General features: G+C 41.1%; 1 protein-coding gene across 1 annotated transcript in view; it reads left to right on the top strand.

Annotated features, from left to right (window-relative positions):
- Window positions 1–23,420, top strand: part of LOC141145199 (Fc receptor-like protein 5) — a 346,484-nt gene that overhangs the window by 305,624 nt on the left and 17,440 nt on the right. Inside the window, exons 7-8 of the mRNA XM_073631678.1 lie at window positions 1,192–1,482; window positions 5,319–5,600. Coding sequence (XP_073487779.1) covers window positions 1,192–1,482; window positions 5,319–5,600 — 573 coding nt within the window. The remainder of the gene's footprint in view (window positions 1–1,191; window positions 1,483–5,318; window positions 5,601–23,420) is intronic.

Genomic DNA, 23,420 nt, shown 5'->3' with positions numbered 1-23,420 from the left:
AGCTCCAAGGACTGGGTCTCTGTCACCTCATGGATTCTAGAAGCTCCTGGAGAGTTCTAGAACTTAAAGGGCAGAAGGGCAGAGAAGAGGCCTGAATATTTATGGAGTATCCTCCAATCCCTGGGTGAGGATGGCCCAGAAGGTGGATAGATAGACCATAAGTCATCTGGAGCCTGGCTACGTGATAGCAGAGTCCATAGCCCAGTGACCTGGGAGGGGACCCCTGTGCTGGGGAGCTCTGCCTCCAGGCAAAAGGAGCCAGAAGAAGGAGTCAAAGAGGAAGAGAGCGAACAGCAGAGGAAGCCTCACCCTTTCAGCCTCAGCTAGGCTTAGCTGAGTCAACCTGGAAGCCATTGGGACTTGTCCAGGAGGCCTGTTCAGCAGTCATCAAATGAGCTACAGGATCTTTTAAAGGGACTGGGTGAGTACCTTAACCAACTACACCCCAGAGCCTATAGAGGAGAAGCAGCCAGGTGCAATACCCAGCCAGCCATCTACAGAGGGACAGCTTCGAGCCAGCACAGCTACCCTACACCTCTTGCTTGGGGATTCTAAAGAGAAAACAGGTGCCTTGGCATTTTTCTACAAAGGAAAAGCACCTGCATTCAGTGTTTGAAATCCTTTCTTTACCAGCCAAGCTGATCCCTACGGGAGGACAGTCGTGTGATTTTTGGATAGCAGAAACCATTTTTAGTCCTCAGGTTACATTTAACTACAGTTATGGGCATCCCATACATACCAACCCTATCCAAATGTATTCCCAATAAATTAAAAACAAAACAAAGCACCCTGGACTGTTTTTTGACTACTCAGTGAATTTTAAAAATTCCTGTTGCCTGGATGTGGTTACAAAGGGGACCCAAAAATTCAGCGGCCCTTAAGGGGGTAGCGCTACACTTGTGACATCTGTACAGTGAACATTTTATATATTGACCCCTATATGTGTAAAAAAAATGATAAAAAAAGAGACAGCTTGCCCCCCCAACTTTCCTAAATCAAGGCCTCTTTAGACGTATCATAGATCTTGTCGTTTTTAGAACTGTTTGGTACTGGTATAGATACTTTCTTGTAAGTTTATGGTATATATTGTATAACATCTGGAAGTCTATGTAAATTACAAACTGTAAAGCAAAAAACAATTTACTGAAATGAACTGACTGGTTCTGTTCAATGTAATGGTTTATTTTCCAGAGCAACCTCCCACACCATCGCTCTTTGTGACACCCCAGAAACATGTCTTTATAAAAGATCAATCAGCAGTCCTTCAATGTCAACTACCCAAAGGACAGTCTTCAGCAGTAACTGGAATCACACTTTATCAAAATGGAAGGGCAACATATGAATCTGATAACTTTGGAGTTCTGAGATATACTGAACTACAGATAAAGAACACTGGAAATTACTCCTGTGAGTATACAGTTAATATATCAGGAAGAATCATCCAATCTCAACTCGCCAAAGAAGAAGTTTTGCTTGTGATAGGTAAGATGACCACAAGGCCAACAACAAGAAACAAAATAAGTTAGTTCTGGTAGTGAGTCATTTGCACATATGTGAGCGGGTCTTGTGGAGCTTCCAGTATGAAGGATGCATTTACAGTACATGTCTCACAGACCTTCCCCATAAGTTGTACAGTAGGGCACTGGGAGTGAATTTTTGGTATATAGTGGTAAGTGGATAAGACCTCCAAATAGGTACTCAAGAATGATATAAGCTGAAAACCGTATGTCTTCCAGGACCCAGCCCACAATATGTTGGAGCTGGAAAGTGAGAAAATATAAGCTGGGATTGGGTACTGATAGACCATCTAAATCTTTTGGATATGGGTATTTTGGGGTATTTGGTAGGTTTCCAAACGGATATCTTTGGGTGTTTTTTTTCCCTCTATATCAGGTCATGGAATAGGGTGTTCATTTTTTGAAAGGTTTTATGCAGGATACAGATTGGAAAACTATGCAATATGTAAAGTATCTGAGGCACCCACTGCACAGATGTTAACAAGGCAAGTGTTATGTGCTACACATGTGCAATTTGTTTCAGTGTGAATGTAAATTCGGGCAAATTTTGGGTTATTTGGATGTATAGGAATCTCCGAATAACATAGTAATAAATTTAGTTGAAATTCATTTAATTTCATTTCATATATTAGTTTTCTAACGATTTCCAAATTTTCAAAACAATTCATATTCGGATCGGCTGAAAAATGATCGACCGTTTTTAATTCTGTGTGAAGAATAGCTTGTTGTTAAGGAGCAAGCCGGGAAGCCGGCCACCATGTCCTTAACAACCAATGATTCATTAGCTGCCAGTGGGCTTTCCCGCTAAGATGCTGAAATGTAAACAAAAGAATGCCGGTAATGAAAAATTCAGAAAATTAAACAGTGTGCCCCCCCCCCCAACAATCCATACCAGGCCCTTTGGGTCTGCTATGGATTTTAAGGGGAATCTCTTGCCAAAATGTAAAAAAAAAAAAACGGCGTAGGGTCCCCCCCAAAATTCATACTAGACCCTTAATATAGTATGCAGCCTGGCAGGCCAGGAAAGGGGGGCACGAGCGAACGCCCCCCCCCCGAACCATACCAGGCCACATGCTGTCAACATGGGGGGGTGCTTTGGGGCTCTGCCTCCCCACTTCATGGGATACCCCTACCTATTCATCTAAAAAGTAAAGAAAGACCCAACACAAGTTTTTGACAATTCAAATAATTTAAATAAAATAAAAATGTCCCCCAGTATAGATCGATCGTCAATCATGCCATCCGCCGCCACCGCTGGAGGGGAAAAAAGTATCGTCAAAGGCTTCCGCCATTTGCCTACTCCACCGTCTGACATTTCTTAAATAGCTAAGGGGAGGAGTCACCCAATGACATCAGCAGGGGAGCCTGCCTCTTGTGACATCACAAGGGGGCGAGGTCATCCTCTGGCATCATCTGGTGATTCGGCCCCTTAGCTATTTAACAAATGTCAGACGGCGGAGCAGGTAGCCGGCGGGAGCTTTCAGTGAGAACAGGGGGGTTTTTCCTTATTTTTTTTTTTTCGGGTCCAGCAGCACGGCAGACGTCATGATTGACAATGGATCTACAGTGGGGAACTTTTTTATTTTTTGATAAAGGATTTGTCAAAAACTCGTGTTGTGTCTTTATCCACTTTTTTGGTCAATGGGTATGGGTACTATGTACCCCATACTCATTCACATGGGGGGGCAGGATCTGGGGACAATGGCGTCTCCAGATATCATATTTGGGGGGGGCACATGGGGGAGGACAGGGACAAAAGTAGAGGAGCCAACCATAAAACGCAATTATATATATTACAAGAATAGAATGCACTCCAGAGGTCATCAATGCAGCCTCACCAGTACCCATCAATGCAGCCTCACCAGTGCCCATCTTTGCAGCCTCACCGGTGCCCATCAATGCAGCCTGATCAGTGCCCATTTTTGCAGCCTCACCAGTGCCCATCAAAGCAGCCTCCCCAGTGCCCATCAATACAACCTCACCAGTGCATGGTGATTAGAGAGAGGAGAGGATAAGGGGGGGCAGTGCCGCTGGATTACACAGAGCAGGTATCTCCCACTTACCCGGCGGCCGCTGTCATACGAAGTCCCACCTCCCGGACGGGTTCCTATGATAGACTACACACAGCGACCGTGCCGTGTCTGTAAGTGGGAGATCTGTGTAATCCCACGGCGCTTGCCCCCCCTTCCTCTCCATGGCAGCCCAATGGGTCCAGTTGGACCCATGGTAGGGTTGCAGGGACATACTTGGTATGGGGACAGTGTCCTCAGTCCGGGGACTGTCCCTGGAAACTGGGAACATCTGGTCACCCTTGGCTAGGGGCCAGCAGGACCCACAGGTCCGCAGCCAGCTCCCAGCAGGACCCACAGGCTGGCTGCGGACCTGTGGGTCCTGCTGGGAGTGGACAATAGCCTATGGGTCCTGCTGGCCTGTTGGTCCTGCTGGCCGCTGGCCTGTAGGCCATGGCCAGCAGTCAGCAGGACCCACAGATGACTGGTCAGCAGGACCCACAGGTCTGTGACCAGCTCCCAGCAGGATTTACAGGCCGTGGGCACTGGGTTAGGGTAAATGAGGTGTATAGGGGTGGAGATAGATGGTATGATCATGTGGGGGTCAGCTGGGGGTGTCAGGGTCTCTCACCTCAGCTGCCAGCTCAGGCTCAGTGCTCAGCAGGACAGGTCCTCCTCCTTGCATGGCCTCCTCCAGTCCTAGGGGGGTGGGTGATGCTCCTGTCTCCTGGGATCAACTTCTGGCATGTGCACACTTCACAGTGTACTGCAGCCACCAGCAACATGCCCAGGCCAGCCACGTGTGTGTCCACTGTCCAGCTCCAAGAGATCCGACCACGGCGACCGGGAGTTGTAGCTATCTCAGGCTTGCTCTCTAGACTCCATCCACCAGGAGCAGAGAGCTTCGGCGCGGAGCCACCAACGCAGACTACAACTCCCATAAACAACAGTGGCGGGCGGCAGCCAGCAGCCGTCTTGTGACGTCACCTAGCCCTGACTTCCTTGAGGCAGCGGCTCCGAGACTGACAGACAAGTGATGAGTCGGACAGCCGCAGCGCCGGCCGTTTTAATGAGTATGCTTGGGGGGCACATGGGGGACACACTATAATATTGGGGGGGTCATGGCCCCCCCAGTGACGGCACTGTATGGGGACCTCCTTCCTAAAGGGAGCTTCTAGATTCTGATAAGCCCCCTACCCGCAGAACCCCACAAACACCACCCAGGGTTGTGGGGAAGAGGCCCTTGTCACCACCAACATGGAAAAAAGGTGCTTTGGGTTGGGGGTTGGGGGGGACCTCACGCTGACAAGGATGCGACGGCCGGCTTCCAGGCCTACTCCTTAACTTCCAGCTATTTTTCACACAGAAATCGAATTGGTCAAATATAATTCAACTGATCCGATTTTGAATCGTTCCGAAACTAAATTAAACAAAACAAATTTCGGGACAAATAAACAAAACTAAATTAGTAACATAACGAATCTATCTGAAACAAAAAGAAACACATTTTGCCGTTCTGCATATGTCTATTATGTGCACTGGTTCCCATGCAAGGTTTAACATGTTCTTCTTTAACCTTATCATTAGTTTTAAAAAATCATTAACATTCACTCATAGCTTTTCTAGACTTTTTTCATTCTAAGCATTCTTTCCCCCAGCTCATCTCAACTGTACTTATTCAATTTACATGTAACCAATCCCTGTCATAAAGCCTGTATTTTAATAAGGATATAAGGTTATTTGTTTTCATATGTGTAATTGTCACTATATCATGTAATAAACTGTTTTTCAGAGCAGCCTCCAATGCCAAGGTTGCGTTATGCCTACAGCCTTCAAAGCCAAACTCTGCAAGTAGAACTAGTATGTGACGTACTGAATTCTTCTTTTTCCCAAATCCATGGATATCGTTTTTATCGAAATGGAATAGAAATTGAATCAAGTAATCGGGTTAATCTTTTTACCTTTAATTACACACTGATTTTTGATGGATGCTACTCCTGTCGGACATTTGTAACACTATTAGGAGAAGAGATCCTATCTCAAAGGAGTTTTGAGCAATTCTTGTCACTAGAAGGTAGGTTTTGTTTTTAGCTAAGAGACAATTAAATGTTGAATATATCAGACAAATGCCTTGACAAAGCAAAAAAAATCATTTTTTTTAGTTAGTTTTGGATGAAGTAGAGAGGAAATAGAACATTTGCCAATTTTTTATTGCTGTCTGTGCCCCATTAGCAAGATTCATGCATTCAGTTTGTCCTGTTTGCAGTTATCACCTAGAGTGAAAGTGAAAGAATATCCCACATTTTTCGTTGTTAGCACAATAGGCATAGAGGTGAAATCTTCCAATGGGGACACTAGTTCTGGTGACCCTGATAACAACCAGGGAATCTCTCTACTTTAAAACAACCCATCCCTGACCTCTCTAACTGCTTGTACTGAGAGGTAATTCATTTTCAAATGTTGCCATAAAGACGATAACCAGTTGTCGACCATGCACTGTAGTTGTACTGCTTCAGTGCGGGCCAGCTGCGCAGAAATATGCGTATATATACTTTATTCTGCTCTTCCGGGTAGGGGGCTTCAAGTGCGCCGCTGTTAGTGCTGTGATTAGTCACAGCACTAGCCAATCAGCAGGTGCCGGCCAATGGATGACCACCGGCACCCGCTGATCGGCAAGGAGGAAGACAGGACAGAGCTCTGCCTGTGTAAACAATGCAGAGCTCTGTCCTGTCAGTGTGGATGTGCTGGATTTTGTTTCCCTGTAAAGCAGGGAATAAAAACCAGCACACCCCCAGTGAAAGCACCACATAGTAGTAGTGTATATTTTTAGCACTGATCATTATAGTGGTGTCACTGGTTCCCACAAAGTGTCAAAAGTGTAAGTTAGTGTCAGATTGTCTGCTGCAATATAGCAGTCCCACTATAAGTCGCTGATCCCTGCCATTACTAGTATAAAAAAATAAATAAATGAATAAAAATTCCTGTATATATACCATAGTTTGTAGGTGCTATAACTTTTGCGCAAACCAATCAGTATACGCTTATTGATATTTAGCAAACATATGTAGCAGAATACATATTGGCCTAAATTGATAAAGGACTTCGATTTTTTAAATTTTTTTTATTGGATATGATTTATAGCAGAAAGTAAAAAATATTTTTTTTTTCAAAGTTTCAGTGGTTTTTTGTTTATAGCGCTAAAAATAAAAAACGCAGTGGTGACCAAATACCACCAAAAGAAAGATCTATTTGTGGGGAAAAAAATACATGAATTTTATTTACACAGTACAGTGTTGCATGATTGTGCAATTGTCAGTTCAAATAAAGCAGTGCCGTATTGCAAAAAATGGCTTAGTTATGAAGGGGGTACATTTTCCAGAGTACAAGTGGTTAAAGTGGATGTAAACCCACTCTCATCATTTCTAAATTACTTCCATAGTCCTTATCTATAAGGATATACATGCCTCCTGCATGTATCCCTTCTTGTCAAATACCTCCCCTTTAGCTGTTTGGAGCCCTGCAATACTCCGAATTCTGTGGGCAGGTCTGTTGTTCAGGGCTCAGTGGGTGGAGTTGTGATGTCAGTAAACTCAACGCTCACCTCTACATTCCCTTCGCCAGGCATCGATATTTCTTACACTGAACTTCTGCTGGTCTTGTGGATTATGCCCCATGATCACTAACATCCAGTCAAAACCCAGGAAAGTCACCACATGACTTCAGCATGCCCAATCATGCTGAGGTGTGGAGCAGCCAATCCTGGGAGAACTGGAGAAGAAAGGAGGGGGGATGTGAAGTACACAGAATGCCTCTCTCACACTTGTGCATGAGATAAGGAAATCACCTGTCACTCACAGCAAGGAGGAGGAACTGACTACTATTTCTCTGTGTGTCCATTTTTATCTTACTTTTTTAAGAAAGATAAGAGGATTGCTCAGAGCTGGATTAACTCTTCGTGGCAAGACTAGGCACAGATGAAATGACATCCTCTGCTGTAACAGATATATACAGAGTCTTAATAAAAAAAAATTTGGGGGGATTTACATCCACTTTAAAGTCAAGTTTCAGTTGATTTCTAACAGCATAGAAATACCTGCTGTGTATTTATTGGCAGAGGACTGACAAGCTGCTGCAATAGAAAGTAAGCAGGAAAAAACATTTTAGTGCTTCTATTGTGAAATTTGAAGATTTAGCCTCGGTTCACACTAGATGCGGTGCAAATTTACAGCGAATTTGTTGCAGATTCTGCACTGCATCAAAATTGCAACCCGTTCATATTGTAATTGAATGTTAATAAAAATTACCTTTCCTTTTCAATCTGCAACTCTGTAATATTTTGTAAAATGCAATGCAACATGGCAACCTGGAGGTGTTCTGTACACAGAATGTCTACAGAACGCCCCCAGGTATGTTATTTCCTGCTTGTGTGATTGACTCACTGATTTTCCCAGAAGTCTGCATTAAAAATGTATGATTTCTGGCATCCCTTGCAACAAAATGTAATTTTTTGTGCGATACTCCTGATAGGAAATCAAATCTAAATGGATGCAGGCCCTGCAATTTTTCTCTTTCGAGCCCTGCGGGTGCAGCAGCTGGTTTATAATTATGAAACCACTCCCATTAGATACACTTACCACATGGACACAGACAAACACACAAGGATTTCTTCAGAATAACAAAAGATAGGAATCAAAGTTTGTTAAAAATCCTTGTAATGTACATAGATCAATAATATAATTATTATTACATCAGTATATTAAAGTGGTTGTAAATGAGACATGTGCAATTCGTTTAGTTACGAATTCGTTTTTTAACGAATTTTCACAAATTCTTTAATTCTGAAATTTCGGAATTTACGAATTTTTCAATTTCCGAAATTTTGCAATTTCGGAATTTTGAATTTCTGAATTTTCAAATTTACAAAAATTCAGAATTTCAAAATTTTGGAAATTCGAAATTTCAGAAATTCGAAATTTTGGAAATTCGACATTTTGGAAATTCGAAATTTTGGAAATGTGAAAATGTGAAATTTCGGAAATTCAAAATTTCGTAAATTCGAAATTTCGGAAATTTGAAATTCGGAAATTGGAAATTTTGGAAATGCAAACATTTCGGAAATTGGAAAATTGGAAAATTCAAAATGAGAAAATTCGGAAAATTCGGAATTTCGGAAATTTGAAAATCCGAAAACAAGAAATAAAATCTGAAAATTCAAAAGAATGAAAATCCAAAAATTCGAAAATCCAAAAATCTGAAATAACTAACTAATAATAACTATTAAATTATAGGTATTGGAATTTCCTTTCAAATTTGGTTGTTAGTGAACGTAACGAGTACGAATTTATCCGAAGTTACGAATTATCTGAAACAACGAATGCCGTATCTAAAAGAATGGAATGTAACGATCTAATAATAATAAATAACAATAATAATAATAAAACCTTTTTATTATAATTATTTATTATTCATTTGTTCCATTCCATGTGTTTATATGCGGCATTCGTTATTTTGGATAATTCATAACTTCAGATAAATTTGTATTCGTTATGTTCACAAACAGCCAAATTTGAAAGGAAATTTCAATACCTATAATTTAATAGTTATTATTAGTTTTTTATTATTTCAAATTTTACTGATTTTCTTTCTTTTTTTCAGATTTTCGAATTTCCAAATTTTCAAATTTTGAAAATTCGAAAATAGAAAATTTGAAAATTTCGGAAATTTGAAAATTAGAAAATTTCGGAAATTTGAAAATTAGAAAATTTCGGAAATTTGAAAATTAGAAAATTTCGGAAATTTGAAAATTTGAAAATTTGAAAATTTCAGAAATTAGAAAATTTGAAAATTTCGGAAATTTGAAAATTTCGGAAGTTCGAAAATCTGAATTTTCGGATTTCTGAATTTTTGATTTTCTGAATTCCGAATTTTCGAATTTCCAAATTTCCGAATTTTGAAATTTCTGAATTCTGAATTTTCGAATTTCCGAATTCCGAATTTATGAATTTTCAAATTTTCGAATTTCCGAATTTCCGAAAAAAGCAAAAAAAACCGAATGAAACGAAAACGAACTAATTTTTTGTCAGTGCACGTGTCTATTGTAAACCCCCTTCATGAAATCTGACCTAGGCACATATGTCTGTAGTGTTTACTTATTTTTCTCCAAAGCACTAAGTACAGTGTCTTTCTGCTGCTCCATTCCTCTGTTTTCAGCACGATAACTTCTAAGTTCTCCGACACAGGAGATAAAAGCAGCTGGAAATTCGTGTCAGGAAGGCAGCTTAGAGATAGCAGAGAGCTTGTCTATTCACACTTAAGCTCTGCATGTTTCTTCAATTCTCTGCATATGTGGAGTGGGTGTGCCTTTCCTCCAATCAGCACACACACAGTGTATGCACAGACCCCACACCCACTTCTGAAACAGGAAGAAAAATTTCTAACACAATCTGCACATTCTCAAGAGTGTAGAAAGCTGTAGAAAATGTATGTAGGGAGATTTGTTTCATCTCTGTGTATCATCTAAATCTATTCACTTCACTGGGTATATGTTACATAGTTACATAGTAGGTGAGGTTGAAAAAAGACACAAGTCCATCAAGTCCAACCTATGTGTGTGATTATGTGTCAGTATTACATTACATATCCCTGTATATTGCGGTCATTCAGGTGATTATCTAATAGTTTCTTGAAGCTATCAATGCTCCCCGCTGAGACCACCGCCTGTGGAAGGGAATTCCACATCCTTGCCGCTCTTACAGTAAAGAACCCTCTACGTAGTTTAAGGTTAAACCTCTTTTCTTCTAATTGTAATGAGTGGCCACGAGTCTTATTAAACTCTCTTCTGCGAAAAAGTTTTATCCCTATTGTGGGGTCACCAGTACAGTATTTGTAAATTGAAATCATATCCCCTCTCAAGCGTCTCTTCTCCAGAGAGAATAAGTTCAGTGCTCGCAACCTTTCCTCATAACTAAGATCCTCCAGACCCTTTATTAGCTTTGTTGCCCTTCTTTGTACTCGCTCCATTTCCAGTACGTCCCTCCTGAGGACTGGTGCCCAGAACTGGACAGCATACTCCAGGTGCGGCCGGACCAGAGTCTTGTAGAGCGGGAGAATTATCATTTTATCTCTGCAGTTGATCCCCCTTTTAATGCATGCCAATATTCTGTTTGCTTTATTAGCAGCAGCTTGGCATTGCATGCCATTGCTGAGCCTATCATCCACTAGGACCCCCAGGTCCTTTTCCATCCTAGATTCCCCCAGAGGTTCTCCCCCCAGTGTATAGATTGCATTCATATTTTTGCCACCCAAATGCATTATTTTACATTTTTCTACATTGAACCTCATTTGCCATGTAGTCGCCCACCCCATTAATTTGTTCAGGTCTTTTTGCAAGATTTCCACATCCTGCGGAGAAGTTATTGCCCTGCTTAGCTTAGTATCGTCTGCAAATACAGAGATGGAACTGTTTATCCCATCCTCCAGGTCGTTTATGAACAAATTAAATAGGATTGGTCCCAGCACAGAACCCTGGGGGACCCCACTACCCACCCCTGACCATTCTGAGTACTCCCCATTTATCACCACCCTCTGAACACGCCCTTGTAGCCAGTTTTCAATCCATGTACTCACCCTATGGTCCATGCCAACGCACCTTATTTTGTACAGTAAACGTTTATGGGGAACTGTGTCAAATGCTTTTGCAAAATCCAGATACACCACGTCTACGGGCCTTCCTTTATCTAGATGGCAACTCACCTCCTCATAGAAGGTTAATAGATTGGTTTGGCAAGAACGATTCTTCATGAATCCATGCTGATTACTGCTAATGAAATCATTCTTATTACTAAAATCTTGTATATAGTCCCTTATCATCCCCTCCAAGAGTTTACATACTATTGATGTTAGGCTAACTGGTCTGTAATTCCCAGGGATGTTTTTTGGGCCCTTTTTAAATATTGGTGCTACATTGGCTTTTCTCCAATCAGCTGGAACCATTCCAGTCAATAGACTGTCTGTAAAAATTAGGAACAACGGTCTGGCAATCACCTGACTGAGTTCCCTAAGTACCCTCGGATGCAAGCCATCTGGTCCCGGTGATTTATTAATGTTAAGTTATGTGAGGGTTTACAACCACTTTAAAGTACACCTATAGTGATTTTTTTTTACTTCAGCTCTCTTTTCCCCTAATTATGGCCACTCCTTTTTTTAATTATAGTACCTTATGCTGGAAATCCTCTTCATAGCCTTCATTATGTCATCTCAGGGGCTGGGCTAGATAGAAGCTCCCTGATTTCCAATGGCCTCCTCTCAAAGTGGTATGGGCAGTGCTATGCTGTCAATCACAACACCTTAGGGGGGAAGATACTGTAAGCATGGCCAAAACTCACTAGTTTTGGGAAGGATGGTTCTCAGTGGTAACTATGCTAATTAGGAACCCTTCTACTCTGCTTGTGTGACTGTGCAGGGATCATTAGATTAACAATGCTGCAGTTATTTCACTGCAGGGAATTCTGCAGGCTGCACTGTCACCCTGTTGAAGAAAATGCCTTGCACTGGCAGGGTCCCCAGGTAATTTTATACAGAAAGAAAAGGGAAATTTTCGCCTTGGTTAATATTTAAAAAGTTGACTTTAGTATTTTTCCAAGCAATCAGATAGGCACATTCTGTACACCTGAAATTTCTATCAAATGCTTAAGTATATTAAAGTGGTTGTAAACCCTAATGCCCTGTACACACGACTGGTTTTGCCGTCGGAATACTCTGAAGGTTTGTATGATGGAGTTCCGACGGAATTCCGCTCAAGCTGTCTTGCATACACACGGTCACACCAAATTCCGACCATCCAGAACGCGGTGACGTACAACACGTACGACGGGACTAGAAAACGGAAGTTCAATAGCCAGTAGCCAATAGCTTCCGTCTCGTACTTGCTTCAGAGCATGCGTCGTTTTTGGTGCGTCGGAACAGCATACAGATGAGCGTTTTTTCCGATAGTAATTTGTTCCGTCCGAAAATATTTAGAACATGTTCTCTATCTAAGTCCGTCTGAATTTTTGACAGAAAAAGTCCGATGGGGCATACACATGGTCGGAATATACAATGAAAAGCTCCCATCGGACTCTTTCTGACAGAAATTCCGCTAGTGTGTACGCGGCATTACAATCCACTTTTTACTACAGGTATGCCTATAATAAGGCTTACCTGTAGCTACCCTGGATATCCCCTGTATCAGCATGTGCCAACGTCATCGGCACATGTGCACTGAAGCAATGGCTCATTTGTGACGTTGCTTCAGCTAGTGTGCTGTTACCAGCGGCTCCGGCGCACATGCGCGGAAGTGACGTCATCGTGGTTCCGGCCAATCACGGCGCCGGAGCCCGCGATACCCAGAAGTAACTCCTGGAGCATTGTCGCTGGCCGGAGCTGTGTACTGGGACCGCTGCGGGGGCTTCGATCTCAGGTGAGTATTTCATCATGAGCTAGTATGCTATGCATACTAGCTCATTATGATTTGTCTTGCAGGTATTTTTTTTTTAAAACCACTTTAAATAGTCAAGATGGAAGTTGCAATTTTTTTATAAGTGCAGCATAGTATGGATGCAACTCTTGTGTGATCATTTTTATTTCACCTGAGTGATGGACAGTACCAGTGTCTATCACCTTGGGCAGCCAAGGCAGTTGTCATTTACGGCTTCTATGGCTTCTATGGCTGACATGAAGTCTTAACTAGCCTATTCTGCCTGTGTAAGGGTATCCTAAGGCAAGGAGCAATGTACAACCTACAGAAACTAACTAGTAATTAGCCTAGTTACATTTTGTTAGAGAAATGCATTTCAAATGACAATAACTTCTGGAACATAATTGTTTCATGCCCAAAACTAACTGGGATGGACTTGTACTTATCTGTAACAGCAAATATCCCTCAGTTTGACACTGACCAGCTGGGGAAGCGCTTGCTTTTTTAGGAATAAGTGAATGCGTTTTTTCTGTATATACTGTGTGTGTGTATATATATATATATATATATATATATATATATATATATATGTGTATATATATATATATATATATATATATATATATATATGTATATATACAAGCACAGTATCTCACAAAAGTGAGTACACCTCTGACATTTTTGTAAATATTTTATTATATCTTTTCATGTGACAATACTGAAGAAATGATACTTTGCTACAATGTAAAGTAGTGAATGTACAGCTTGTATAACAGTGTAAATTTGCTGTTGCCTCAAAATAACTCAACACTCAGCCATTAATGTCTAAACCACTTGCAACAAAAGTGAGTACACCCCTAAGTGAAAATGTCCAAATTAGGCCCAATTAGCCATTTTCCCTCCCTGTTGTCATGTGACTCGTTAGTGTTACAAGGTATCAGGTGTGAATGGGGAGCAGGTGTGTTAAATTTGGTTTATCGCTCTCACTCTCTCATATTGGTCATTGGAAGTTTAACATGGCACCTCATGGCAAAGAACTCCCTAAGGATCAGAAAAAAAGAATTGTTTTTCTACATAGTTGGCCTAGGCTATAAGAAGATTGCCAAGACCCTGAAACTGAGCTGCAGCATGGTGGCCAGGACCATACAGCGGTTTGACAGGACAGGTTCGCCATGGTCAACCAAAGAAGTTGAGTGCACGTGCTCAGAGTCATATCCAGAGGTTGTCTTTGGGAAATAGACATATGAGTGCTGCCAGCATTGCTGCATAGGTTAAAGTGGTGGGGGAGTCAGCCTGTCAGTGCTCAGACTATACGCCGCACACTGCATCAAATTGGTCTGCATGGCTGTCGTCCCAGAAGGAAGCCTCTTCTAAAGATGATACACAAGAAAGCCCGCAAACAGTTTTCAGGATTACTGAAACCATGTCCTGTTATCTGATGAGACCAAGATAAACGTTTTTGGTTCAGATGGTGTCAAGCGTGTGTCGCGACAACCAGGTGAGGAGTACAAAGACAAGTGTGTCTTGCCTACAGTCAAGCATGGTGGTGGGAGTGTCATGGTCTGGGGCTGCATGATTGCTGCCGGCACTGGGGAGCTACAGTTCATTGAGGGAACCATGAATGCCAACATGTACTGTGACATACTGAAGCAGAGCATGATCCCCTCGCTTCAGAAACTGGGCCGCAGGGTAGTATTCCAACATGATAACGACCCCAAAAACACCTCCAAGATGACCACTGCCTTGCTAAAGAAGCTGAGGGTAAAGGTGATGGTCTGGCCAAGCATGTCTCCAGACCCAAACCCTATTGAGCATCTGTGGGGAATCCTTAATTGGAAGGTGGAGGAGCGCAAGGTCTCTAACATCCACCAGCTCCGTGATGTCATCATTGAGGAGTGGAAGAGGACTCCAGTGGCAACCTGTGAAGCTCTGGTGAACTCCATGCCCAAGAAGGTTAAGGCAGTGCTGGAAAATAATGGTGGCCACACAAAATATTGACACTTTGGGCCCAATTTGGAAATTTTCACTTAGGGGTGTACTAACTTTTGCTGCCAGCAGTTTAGACATTAATTGCTGTGTGTTGAGTTATTTTGAGGGGACAGCAAATTTACACTGTTATACAAGCTGTACACTCACTACTTTACATTGTAGAAAAGTGTCATTTCTTTAGTGTTGTCACTTGAAAAGATATAATAAAACATTTACAAAAATGTGAGTGGTGTACTCACTTTTGTGAGATACTGTATATACACACACACTGTATATACAGTGCCTTGAAAAAGTATTCATACCCCTTGAAATTTTCCACATTTTGTCATGTCACAACCAAAAACGTGAATGTATTTTATTGGGATTTTATGTGATAGACCAACACAAAGTGGCACATAATTGTGAAGTGGAAGGAAAATGATAACTGGTTTTCAAATTTTTTTACAAATAAATATCTGAAAAGTGTGGCATGCATTTGTATTCAGCCCCCCTGAGTCAATACTTTGTAGAACCATTTTTCGCTGCAATTACAGCTACAAGTCTTTTTGGGTATGTCTCTACCAGCTCTGCACATCTAGAGAGTGACATTTTTGCCCATTCTTCTTTGCAAAATAGCTCAAGCTCTGTCAGATTGGATGGAGAGTGTCTGTGAAGAGCAATTTTCAAGTCTTGCCACAGATTCTCAATTGGGTTTAGGTCTGGACTTTGACTGGTCCATTCTAACACATGAATATGCTTTGATCTAAACCATTCCATTGTAGCTCTGGCTGTATGTTTAGGATCGTTGTCCTGCTGGAAGGTGAACCTCCGCTCCAGTCTCAAGTCTTTTGCAGACTCTAACAGGTTTTCTTCTAAAGCTCCATACACACTATCAGATTTTCTGCTGATTTTTTCCTTCAGATTTACCAAAACCATGTAGTGCAAGGGCCTGCCTGATTGCATACAAATTGAAACTTCTAAAGTTTGACCTCATATTATATGGTTTTGGTAAATCTGAAGGAAAAAATCAGCAGAAAATCTGATAGTGTGTATGGGGCTTAAGATTGCCCTGTATTTGGCTCCATCCATCTTCCCATCAACTCTGACCAGCTTATCTGTCCCTGCTGAAGAAAAGAATCCACACAACATGATGCTGCCACCACCATGTTTCACGGTGGAGATGGTGTGTTCAGGGTGATGTGCAGTGTTAGTTTTCGGGCCACACATATCGTTTTGTTTTTAGGCCAAAAAGTTAAATTTTGATCTCATTTGACCAGAGCACCTTCTTCCACATGTTTGCTGTGTCCCCCACATGGCTTCTTGTAAACTGCAAACGGGACTTTTTATGATTTTCTTTAAACAATGGCTTTCTTTTTGCCACTCTTCCATAAAGGACAGATTTGTGGAGTGCTCAACTAATAGTTATCCTGTGGACAGATTCTCCCACCTGAGCTGTGGATCTCTGCAGCGCCTCCAGAGTTACCGTGGGCCTCTTGGCTGCTTCTCTGATTAATGCTCTTCTTGCCCGGCCTGTCAGTTTAGGTGGACGGCCATGTCGTTGTAGGTTTGCAGTTGTGCCATACTTTTTCCATTTTCGGATGATGGATTGAACAGTGCTCCATGAGATGTTCAAAGCTTGGGATATTTTTTTATAACCTAACCCTGCCTTAAACTTCTCCACAACTTTATCCCTGACCTGTCTGGTGTGTTCCTTGGCCTTCATGATGCTGTTTGTTCACTAAGGTTCTCTAACAAACCTCTAAAGGGCTTCACAGAACAGCTGTATTTATACTAAGATTAAATTACACTAACTATCAAGATATTATAAAGGGTAAGCAAAAAGATCTAATAAATAGTCCTTCAAGCTTAAGCAGCGCTAAAACATTTAAAACATTTAAAACACAATAAATCAATGGATAGTATGTGAATCCAGGTGAGGGATAGTTCAAAATAACTGTGTGACAGTTCATATAAAAAACATCAGCTGTTTGGATGTTCGACCATCACCACACTAAGTGATTCCACTCAATTAGGAATTGCAAATTTCCAATTAACAATCGCCTTTGCATGTACTGTATATTAAGCCTTTACGATCACTGCCAAAAGAACATCAGTCCGGATCTCCAATAACGATCAACCAAAGGATATCAAACGTTCTGGTCCTATGATTCACTCAGAATAAGCAAGCCAGAAACCTTTTAAGCAGCTCGGGCACAAGGAAGGAAAAGAATCCTCATAGTGTGAAACTGTAAAACTTTTATTCAAAATAAACCCCTTCCCTTATGCCAGTGCACTTACCAACTGTGACGGGAGTCACTGTTGGGCACAGGGTGACCTAGAAAAGAATGAACCCTGAGAATATGATTGGATTACTTCAAATGGGACAGTAATATTCATTAACAATATCTCTCAAGAATATATGTAAAGACTATTCTTGGGTTGTTTGATTCTGAACTCAACATTGGCCTCTAGAACTGGGTAGGACTCGGACAGTCTACTCATACTATAGTTTGTTGCCTACTAGGCTGAGGAGGGGGGAGATCACTGTTTGTATTGTTAATTGTAATTAGCTTCTGCTATTGTGTGAAGGTGTCCTGTGTTATACTTATGATAATGTTGATTGTGTCTTCTGAACTAAAAGACGGCAAGTCTGTCCTAAAGGTCATGTCTCTGAGTCACCTAGTCTGGGTAAATGATTTTGTAAATTAGCTCATGTTAATTAGGTTTCTGGCTACAGGTGTATTTTTAGAGTAATATGAGCAGGAGGTAGGAACCTCCTCTTTAACTGTATATAAAGACTTGTAATTTTGGTTCTAATAAAGAGTCTGATTTCTGTTTGACCCTCCGTACAGAGCCTTGTCTCGTACTTGGGGGGGAAGAATTATTTGTATGGGTTTCTTGTTCGGCTGATTGGAGTGTTCCGTAACTGCCCTTGTGTTCGGAAATGGAATGTCCTAAACGGCTTTAACCCCTTTCATACTCGGGGTGTTGTTACACCAACATAATATAAAAATCGTTCAGTATAAAATATTGCACTGTGTATTCAGGTCCGATACACTCACCACCTCTCGTGGAGATATGATCGTCCGTGGTGGTTCCCGGAGGGGATCGAAGCCAGTGACAGATGCAGAAAGCCATGTGGTCACGCCTAGATGCGTTTCATCATTCCATCTTTGTCAATAGGCGTGGCCCACACGGCACGGACTTGCAACTGTATAGCCCACCAGTATTGTAAATTAACCCCTTCTGCATATTGGTGCACGATCCTCAGTGGTTCCCACCATGAAACGATCAAACTCACACTATACAACCCTATTAGTGATATCTACCAAGGGTCAAACAGCCATTTTCGTAAACTGTGGGAATGGTGGCCGCCAAAACAAGCAGATCAACATGTCAGTGCCTGTTCAAAAGAAAGCCATTGTCACCGCTCTCCCCCAAAGTTACCAAAATGAAATACGTGCCCATACATATGAAGAGCTTCACATATCAATTCCTAATTAGTTAATATAATGTATTTCGTAGACCTTAAGCAACAACAATAATAATAATAAAAACTTGGTATATTAGAGGGCAATTGCACAATCAAAAGCTCTATCCATTAACATATATCCTTTCCATCTCCGCCTCCCGGAGATGGAAAAACCTTACCCATAACAGGTAGGGGAACAAAGGAACCTAAACCAATGAGAGGTTGTAGGGTAGGGTGAAGAGTCCAAGAGCAAAAGGAGAAGGGAAACAGAATAACAGGGATTTACAATCTTACCAACATTTCTTTAACAGATAAAGAGATGAATATTCTAAACACAGGTTTGAAATGTTCCACAAAAAAATCCATAAATAAATTTAATGTCTACATTAATATTCATAAATACGAATACGAAAAATAAATATGAAAAAGTATTTTTTGAGTAACCAACCTAGTAGGCCTTTGGAAAATGTCACGGTAGGAGTGGATAGTGGCTTGAGGAATAAATCATTATTTACTCCTCCCTCTAAATTCTAACACCATATAGGTATTCAAACAACTAGCTTTGAAGGACTTGGACAAAATTGTTCCCAAACAGAACACGAATCCAAGATATATACAAGACGGGATCAGTGCCTTGGAAGAACGGAAGGACATCATTGTCCGCCCAGCAGACAAAGGGGGAGGTGTGGTTATTTTGACTAAAGAATTTTATCACTCCCAATTAACAGAGATGTTAACAGATGAGAATACATATACTCGTTTAAAGGGAGATCCTACCAGAGAGTATAGGCAGGACTTAATGAATCTTGTGTATTATGGGTTTGATAACCAGGTATTAACAAAAAAGAAAAAAGATACCTGGTACCAAGTTTTAGTCGCATACCAACAATATACACCCTCCTGAAGGTTCATAAAAATATGTCTAATCCCCCAGCCTGACCTATTGTGAACAATATAGGTTCGGTCTCGGCTAGATTGGGACAGTACCTAGATTGTTTTTTGCAGCCTAGTGTGACTAGCACCAAAGCTTATCTCAAGGACACCAAGGATTTTCTTTTGTGTCTTAGTAAAATCAAGCTCCTGGAGGAAGCTGAGATTTATATGGTAACGGCAGATGTATTGTGGTTGTATACTATCATACAGCACGACGATGCACTGCTAGCCCTCAACTGGGCGTTTAGCCAGAGGGAAGATATTCCTTATATTCCAAAGAAGTTTTTAAGGATGGTACTTGAGTACTGCCTGACACCAAACTACTTCTGGTACGGTGGTCATTTCTACACTCAGAAGAGGGGGGTTGCAATGGGCGCAAAATTTGCGCCCAGTCTAGCCAACCTCTTTATGAGTGAGTGGGAGGACAAATTTATTTATGCCCAAAGGAGGACCGAACTTCTGTTTTTTAAGAGGTACATTGATGACCTGTTCCTGGTCTGCGCAGGCACGGAACAGTCATTAAAGGCTTTAATGAGCTTTTTAAACTCTAATCCTAATAACATCCAATTAGATTACATTACAGTAGAGATCAGGTTAATTATTTGGATGTCACTGTTTTGAAACAGTCGAAACAACTAATTACTAAGATATATTTCAAATCTTCAGATCAAAATAGTTATTTGTCGATACATAGCGGTCACCACCCAACCTGGCTACGATATCAAGCAGATGTTTTGGATTCAACAATTCAACAAGTGGGAATATTTTCACAAACCCTGTGTTTGGAAGACAAAGAGAGAGTTAAAGATGAGAGACAAGAGTGGGGATTCATCAGTAACTTCCATTTTCAATTTAGAGAGGTAGAGGAGATATTAAAAAAACACTGGAAGATTCTAAGTATGGACAAAATCCTCAAGAAAGCATTACCTAAGGAACCAATGTTCATTTATAGGTAGACACCTTCTTTCGGGGATAGAGTTGTTAAAAAAAGTGTTAGATCAACCCCAAAAACCGAGAATGTTTTGGGATAGGAATGGCTTTTATGCCTGCAGAAGATGTAAGGTGTGCCAACAGACCAACACGCATATTAGAGGATTAGCGTCTTTTATTTCCATGGCGAATGGCAGGGAGTTCAATATTAATTAATTTATTTTATGCAACTCTACACGCGTGGTTTATGCGTTACAGTGCCCGTGCGGTCTTATGGATATAGGCTGCACAAAAAGAACTCTGGCCAAATGAGTCTCAGAACACATTTATAACATCCTGATTGGATTCAAGGATCATAGTCTGTCACTCCATTTCAGACGCAGACACAGTAGAAACCCTTCAGGTCTTTTGTTCTGGGGCATAGAGAAACTAAGCCCTACATGGAAAGGTTCAAATATGGTAAGAGAGATATCCAAGTGTGAGACTAAATGGATATAGCTCACTAATACTCTCCAACCTGCAGGTTTGAATATTGAACTCGATCTTAATTGCTTTATTAGTGATTATTGATCGAGTTCACGTTACATGGTATATTACCGTATAGGTGTCTGATATATAATCCCTAGTTATCATAAGCTATTTCAGTCATGTGAATAAAAGTGGGTTAACCACTAATACATTCATTCATTTTTTACTTCTTACATCTAACATAATGGACATATGCTTGTCTGTACAAGCAAAAAGAATACATGAGGAATATAGTTATTCAAATTTGTCCTGTTAGTCATGAATGTACGAACAGTACCCTTCCCCCTCCCCTCCTTCCCATTTGGGTTTCCCTTTAGGGTGGACGCCCCTCTGAGGGTTGGTTTAGAGAGGTGGTTTTGAGTGTGGGAATTAAAATACTATTAAATTTTATAGGTTTATGATCCAGTCTCTTGAATTAATTTTATTTTAGGTTTATTTTAACTTATTTACACTTAAAATGTTTCATTTATGTGAGGTTCAATATAATTTGAATATTTTAGAACCAATTTTCAATTTTAAAACTTATGTCACAATTTTAAAACAAATATACGTTTTTTTCTTATTATTATTAATATATTTTTTTCTTGTAATATTTTAGAATTTGGGTCATATTAGGTAACAATTTTTTCTGCGGTGCTGACACATTTGAAATAATAATGTTCGCAGAATGAATAATGTATTGGAGTTCATCGATTAAATAACTGTTTACATTATCGAACGGAAATATATTGCTTGCTTGCTGCATCTGTCACTGGCTTCGATCCCCTCCCGGGAACCACCACGGACGATCATATCTCCACGAGAGGTGGTGAGTGTATCGGAACTGAATACACAGTGCAATATTTTATACTGAATGCTTTTGATATTATGTTTGTAAGTGCATTGGCATAAGGGAAGGGGTTTATTTTGAATAAAAGTTTTACAGTTTCACACTATGAGGATTCTTTTCCTTCCTTGTGCCCGAGCTGCTTAAAAGGTTTCTGGCTTGCTTAATCTGAGCGAATCATAGAACCAGAACATTTGATATCCTTTGGTTGATCATTATTGGAGATCCGGGCTGATGTTCTTTTGGCAGCAATCGTAAAGACTTAATATACATGCAAAGGCGATTGTTAATTGGGAATTCGGTGAGTACAACTCCTAAGGGAGCGGAATCATTTGGTGTGGTGATGGTCAAACGTCCAAACAGCTGTTTTTTATATGAACTGTCACACAGATATTCCAATTTGTCCCTCACCTGGATTCACATACTATCAATTGATTTATTGTGTTTTAAATGTTTTAGCGCTGCTTAAACTTGAAGGACTATTTATTAGATCTTTTTGCTTACCCTTTATAATGTTTTGTATCATTATAGCATCTGCTTAGTTTAATTGGGATTAATATTATACCTAAGCGCTGGAAAAGTTATTATTATTATTATTATTATTATTATTATTATTACAACAACAGTTTACGCAGCGCTTTACAACATGAGGGCAGACAGTACACTTACAATACAAATCAATACAGGAGGAATCAGAGGGCCCTGCTCGTTAGAGCTTACAATCTAGAAGGGAGGGTCAAGTGGAAACAAAAGGTAATAACTGTGAGGGGTGAGCTGTTGGAGAAAATTAAAAAACTGTTGTTAGGTGTGGGTAGGGTAGGCATCTCTGAGGAGAAGGGTTTTCAGGGATTGTCCAAAAGCTAAGAGAGTAGGAGATAAGCAGACAGATTGGGGTAAGGCATTCCATAGGATTGGAGAGGCTTTAGAAAAGTCCTGGAGGCGAGCATGGGAGGAGGTGATGAGGGAGCTAGAGAGCAGAAGGTCTTGAGAGGAATGAAGAGAATGAGTAGGTTGGTATTTAGAGACTAGGCTAGTGATGTAGCTGGGGGCTAAAGTGTGGATGGCTTTGTACGTAGTTGTTAGTATTTTGAATTAAATTCTTTGACCGACCGGAAGCCAGTGGAGGGATTGACAGAGAGGGGTAGCAGAGACAGAGCGATTGGTAAGGTGGATGAGTCTAGCAGCAGCATTCATGATGGATTGAAGAGGTGGTAGACTATGTAGCCAATGAGAAGGGAGTTGCAGTAGTCGAGGCGAGAGATGACCAGAGAGTGAATTAAGAGCTTTGTTGTGTCATTGAATAGAAAGGGGCGTATTTTGGAGATGTTGCGGAGGTTGAGGCGGCAGGATTTGGACAGTGATTGGACATGGTGCTTGAAGGAAAGTTCAGAGTCCAGGACGACACCTAGAACCTTGACATGTGGGGATGGGCTTATAGTTGTGCCATCGATTTTGACCGAGAGATCAGGGGAAGGGGCATATGGGGGAGGAAAAATTACAAGTTCGGTTTTGGATAGATTGAGTTTGAGGAAGTGGTGTGACATCCAGACTGATATATCTGATAGTAAATTAGTGATACATGAGTAGACAGAGGGAGTGAGCTGAGGGGCAGAGAAATAGATTTGGGTGTCATCAGCGTAGAGGTAGTATTGGAAGCCATGGGATGCTATCAGCTGACCCAGGGAGGAGGTGTAGATTGAAAATAGGAGAGGTCCAAGAACAGAACCTTGGGGGACCCCAACTGAGAAAGGAAGAGGAGAAGAGGAAGTAGAGTTGTAGGAAA

Source organism: Aquarana catesbeiana, linkage group LG01 (genome assembly GCF_042186555.1).
Source record: "Aquarana catesbeiana isolate 2022-GZ linkage group LG01, ASM4218655v1, whole genome shotgun sequence".
In the NCBI taxonomy this organism is placed as follows: domain Eukaryota; kingdom Metazoa; phylum Chordata; class Amphibia; order Anura; family Ranidae; genus Aquarana; species Aquarana catesbeiana.
This window is presented reverse-complemented; position numbering and strand designations above follow the sequence as displayed.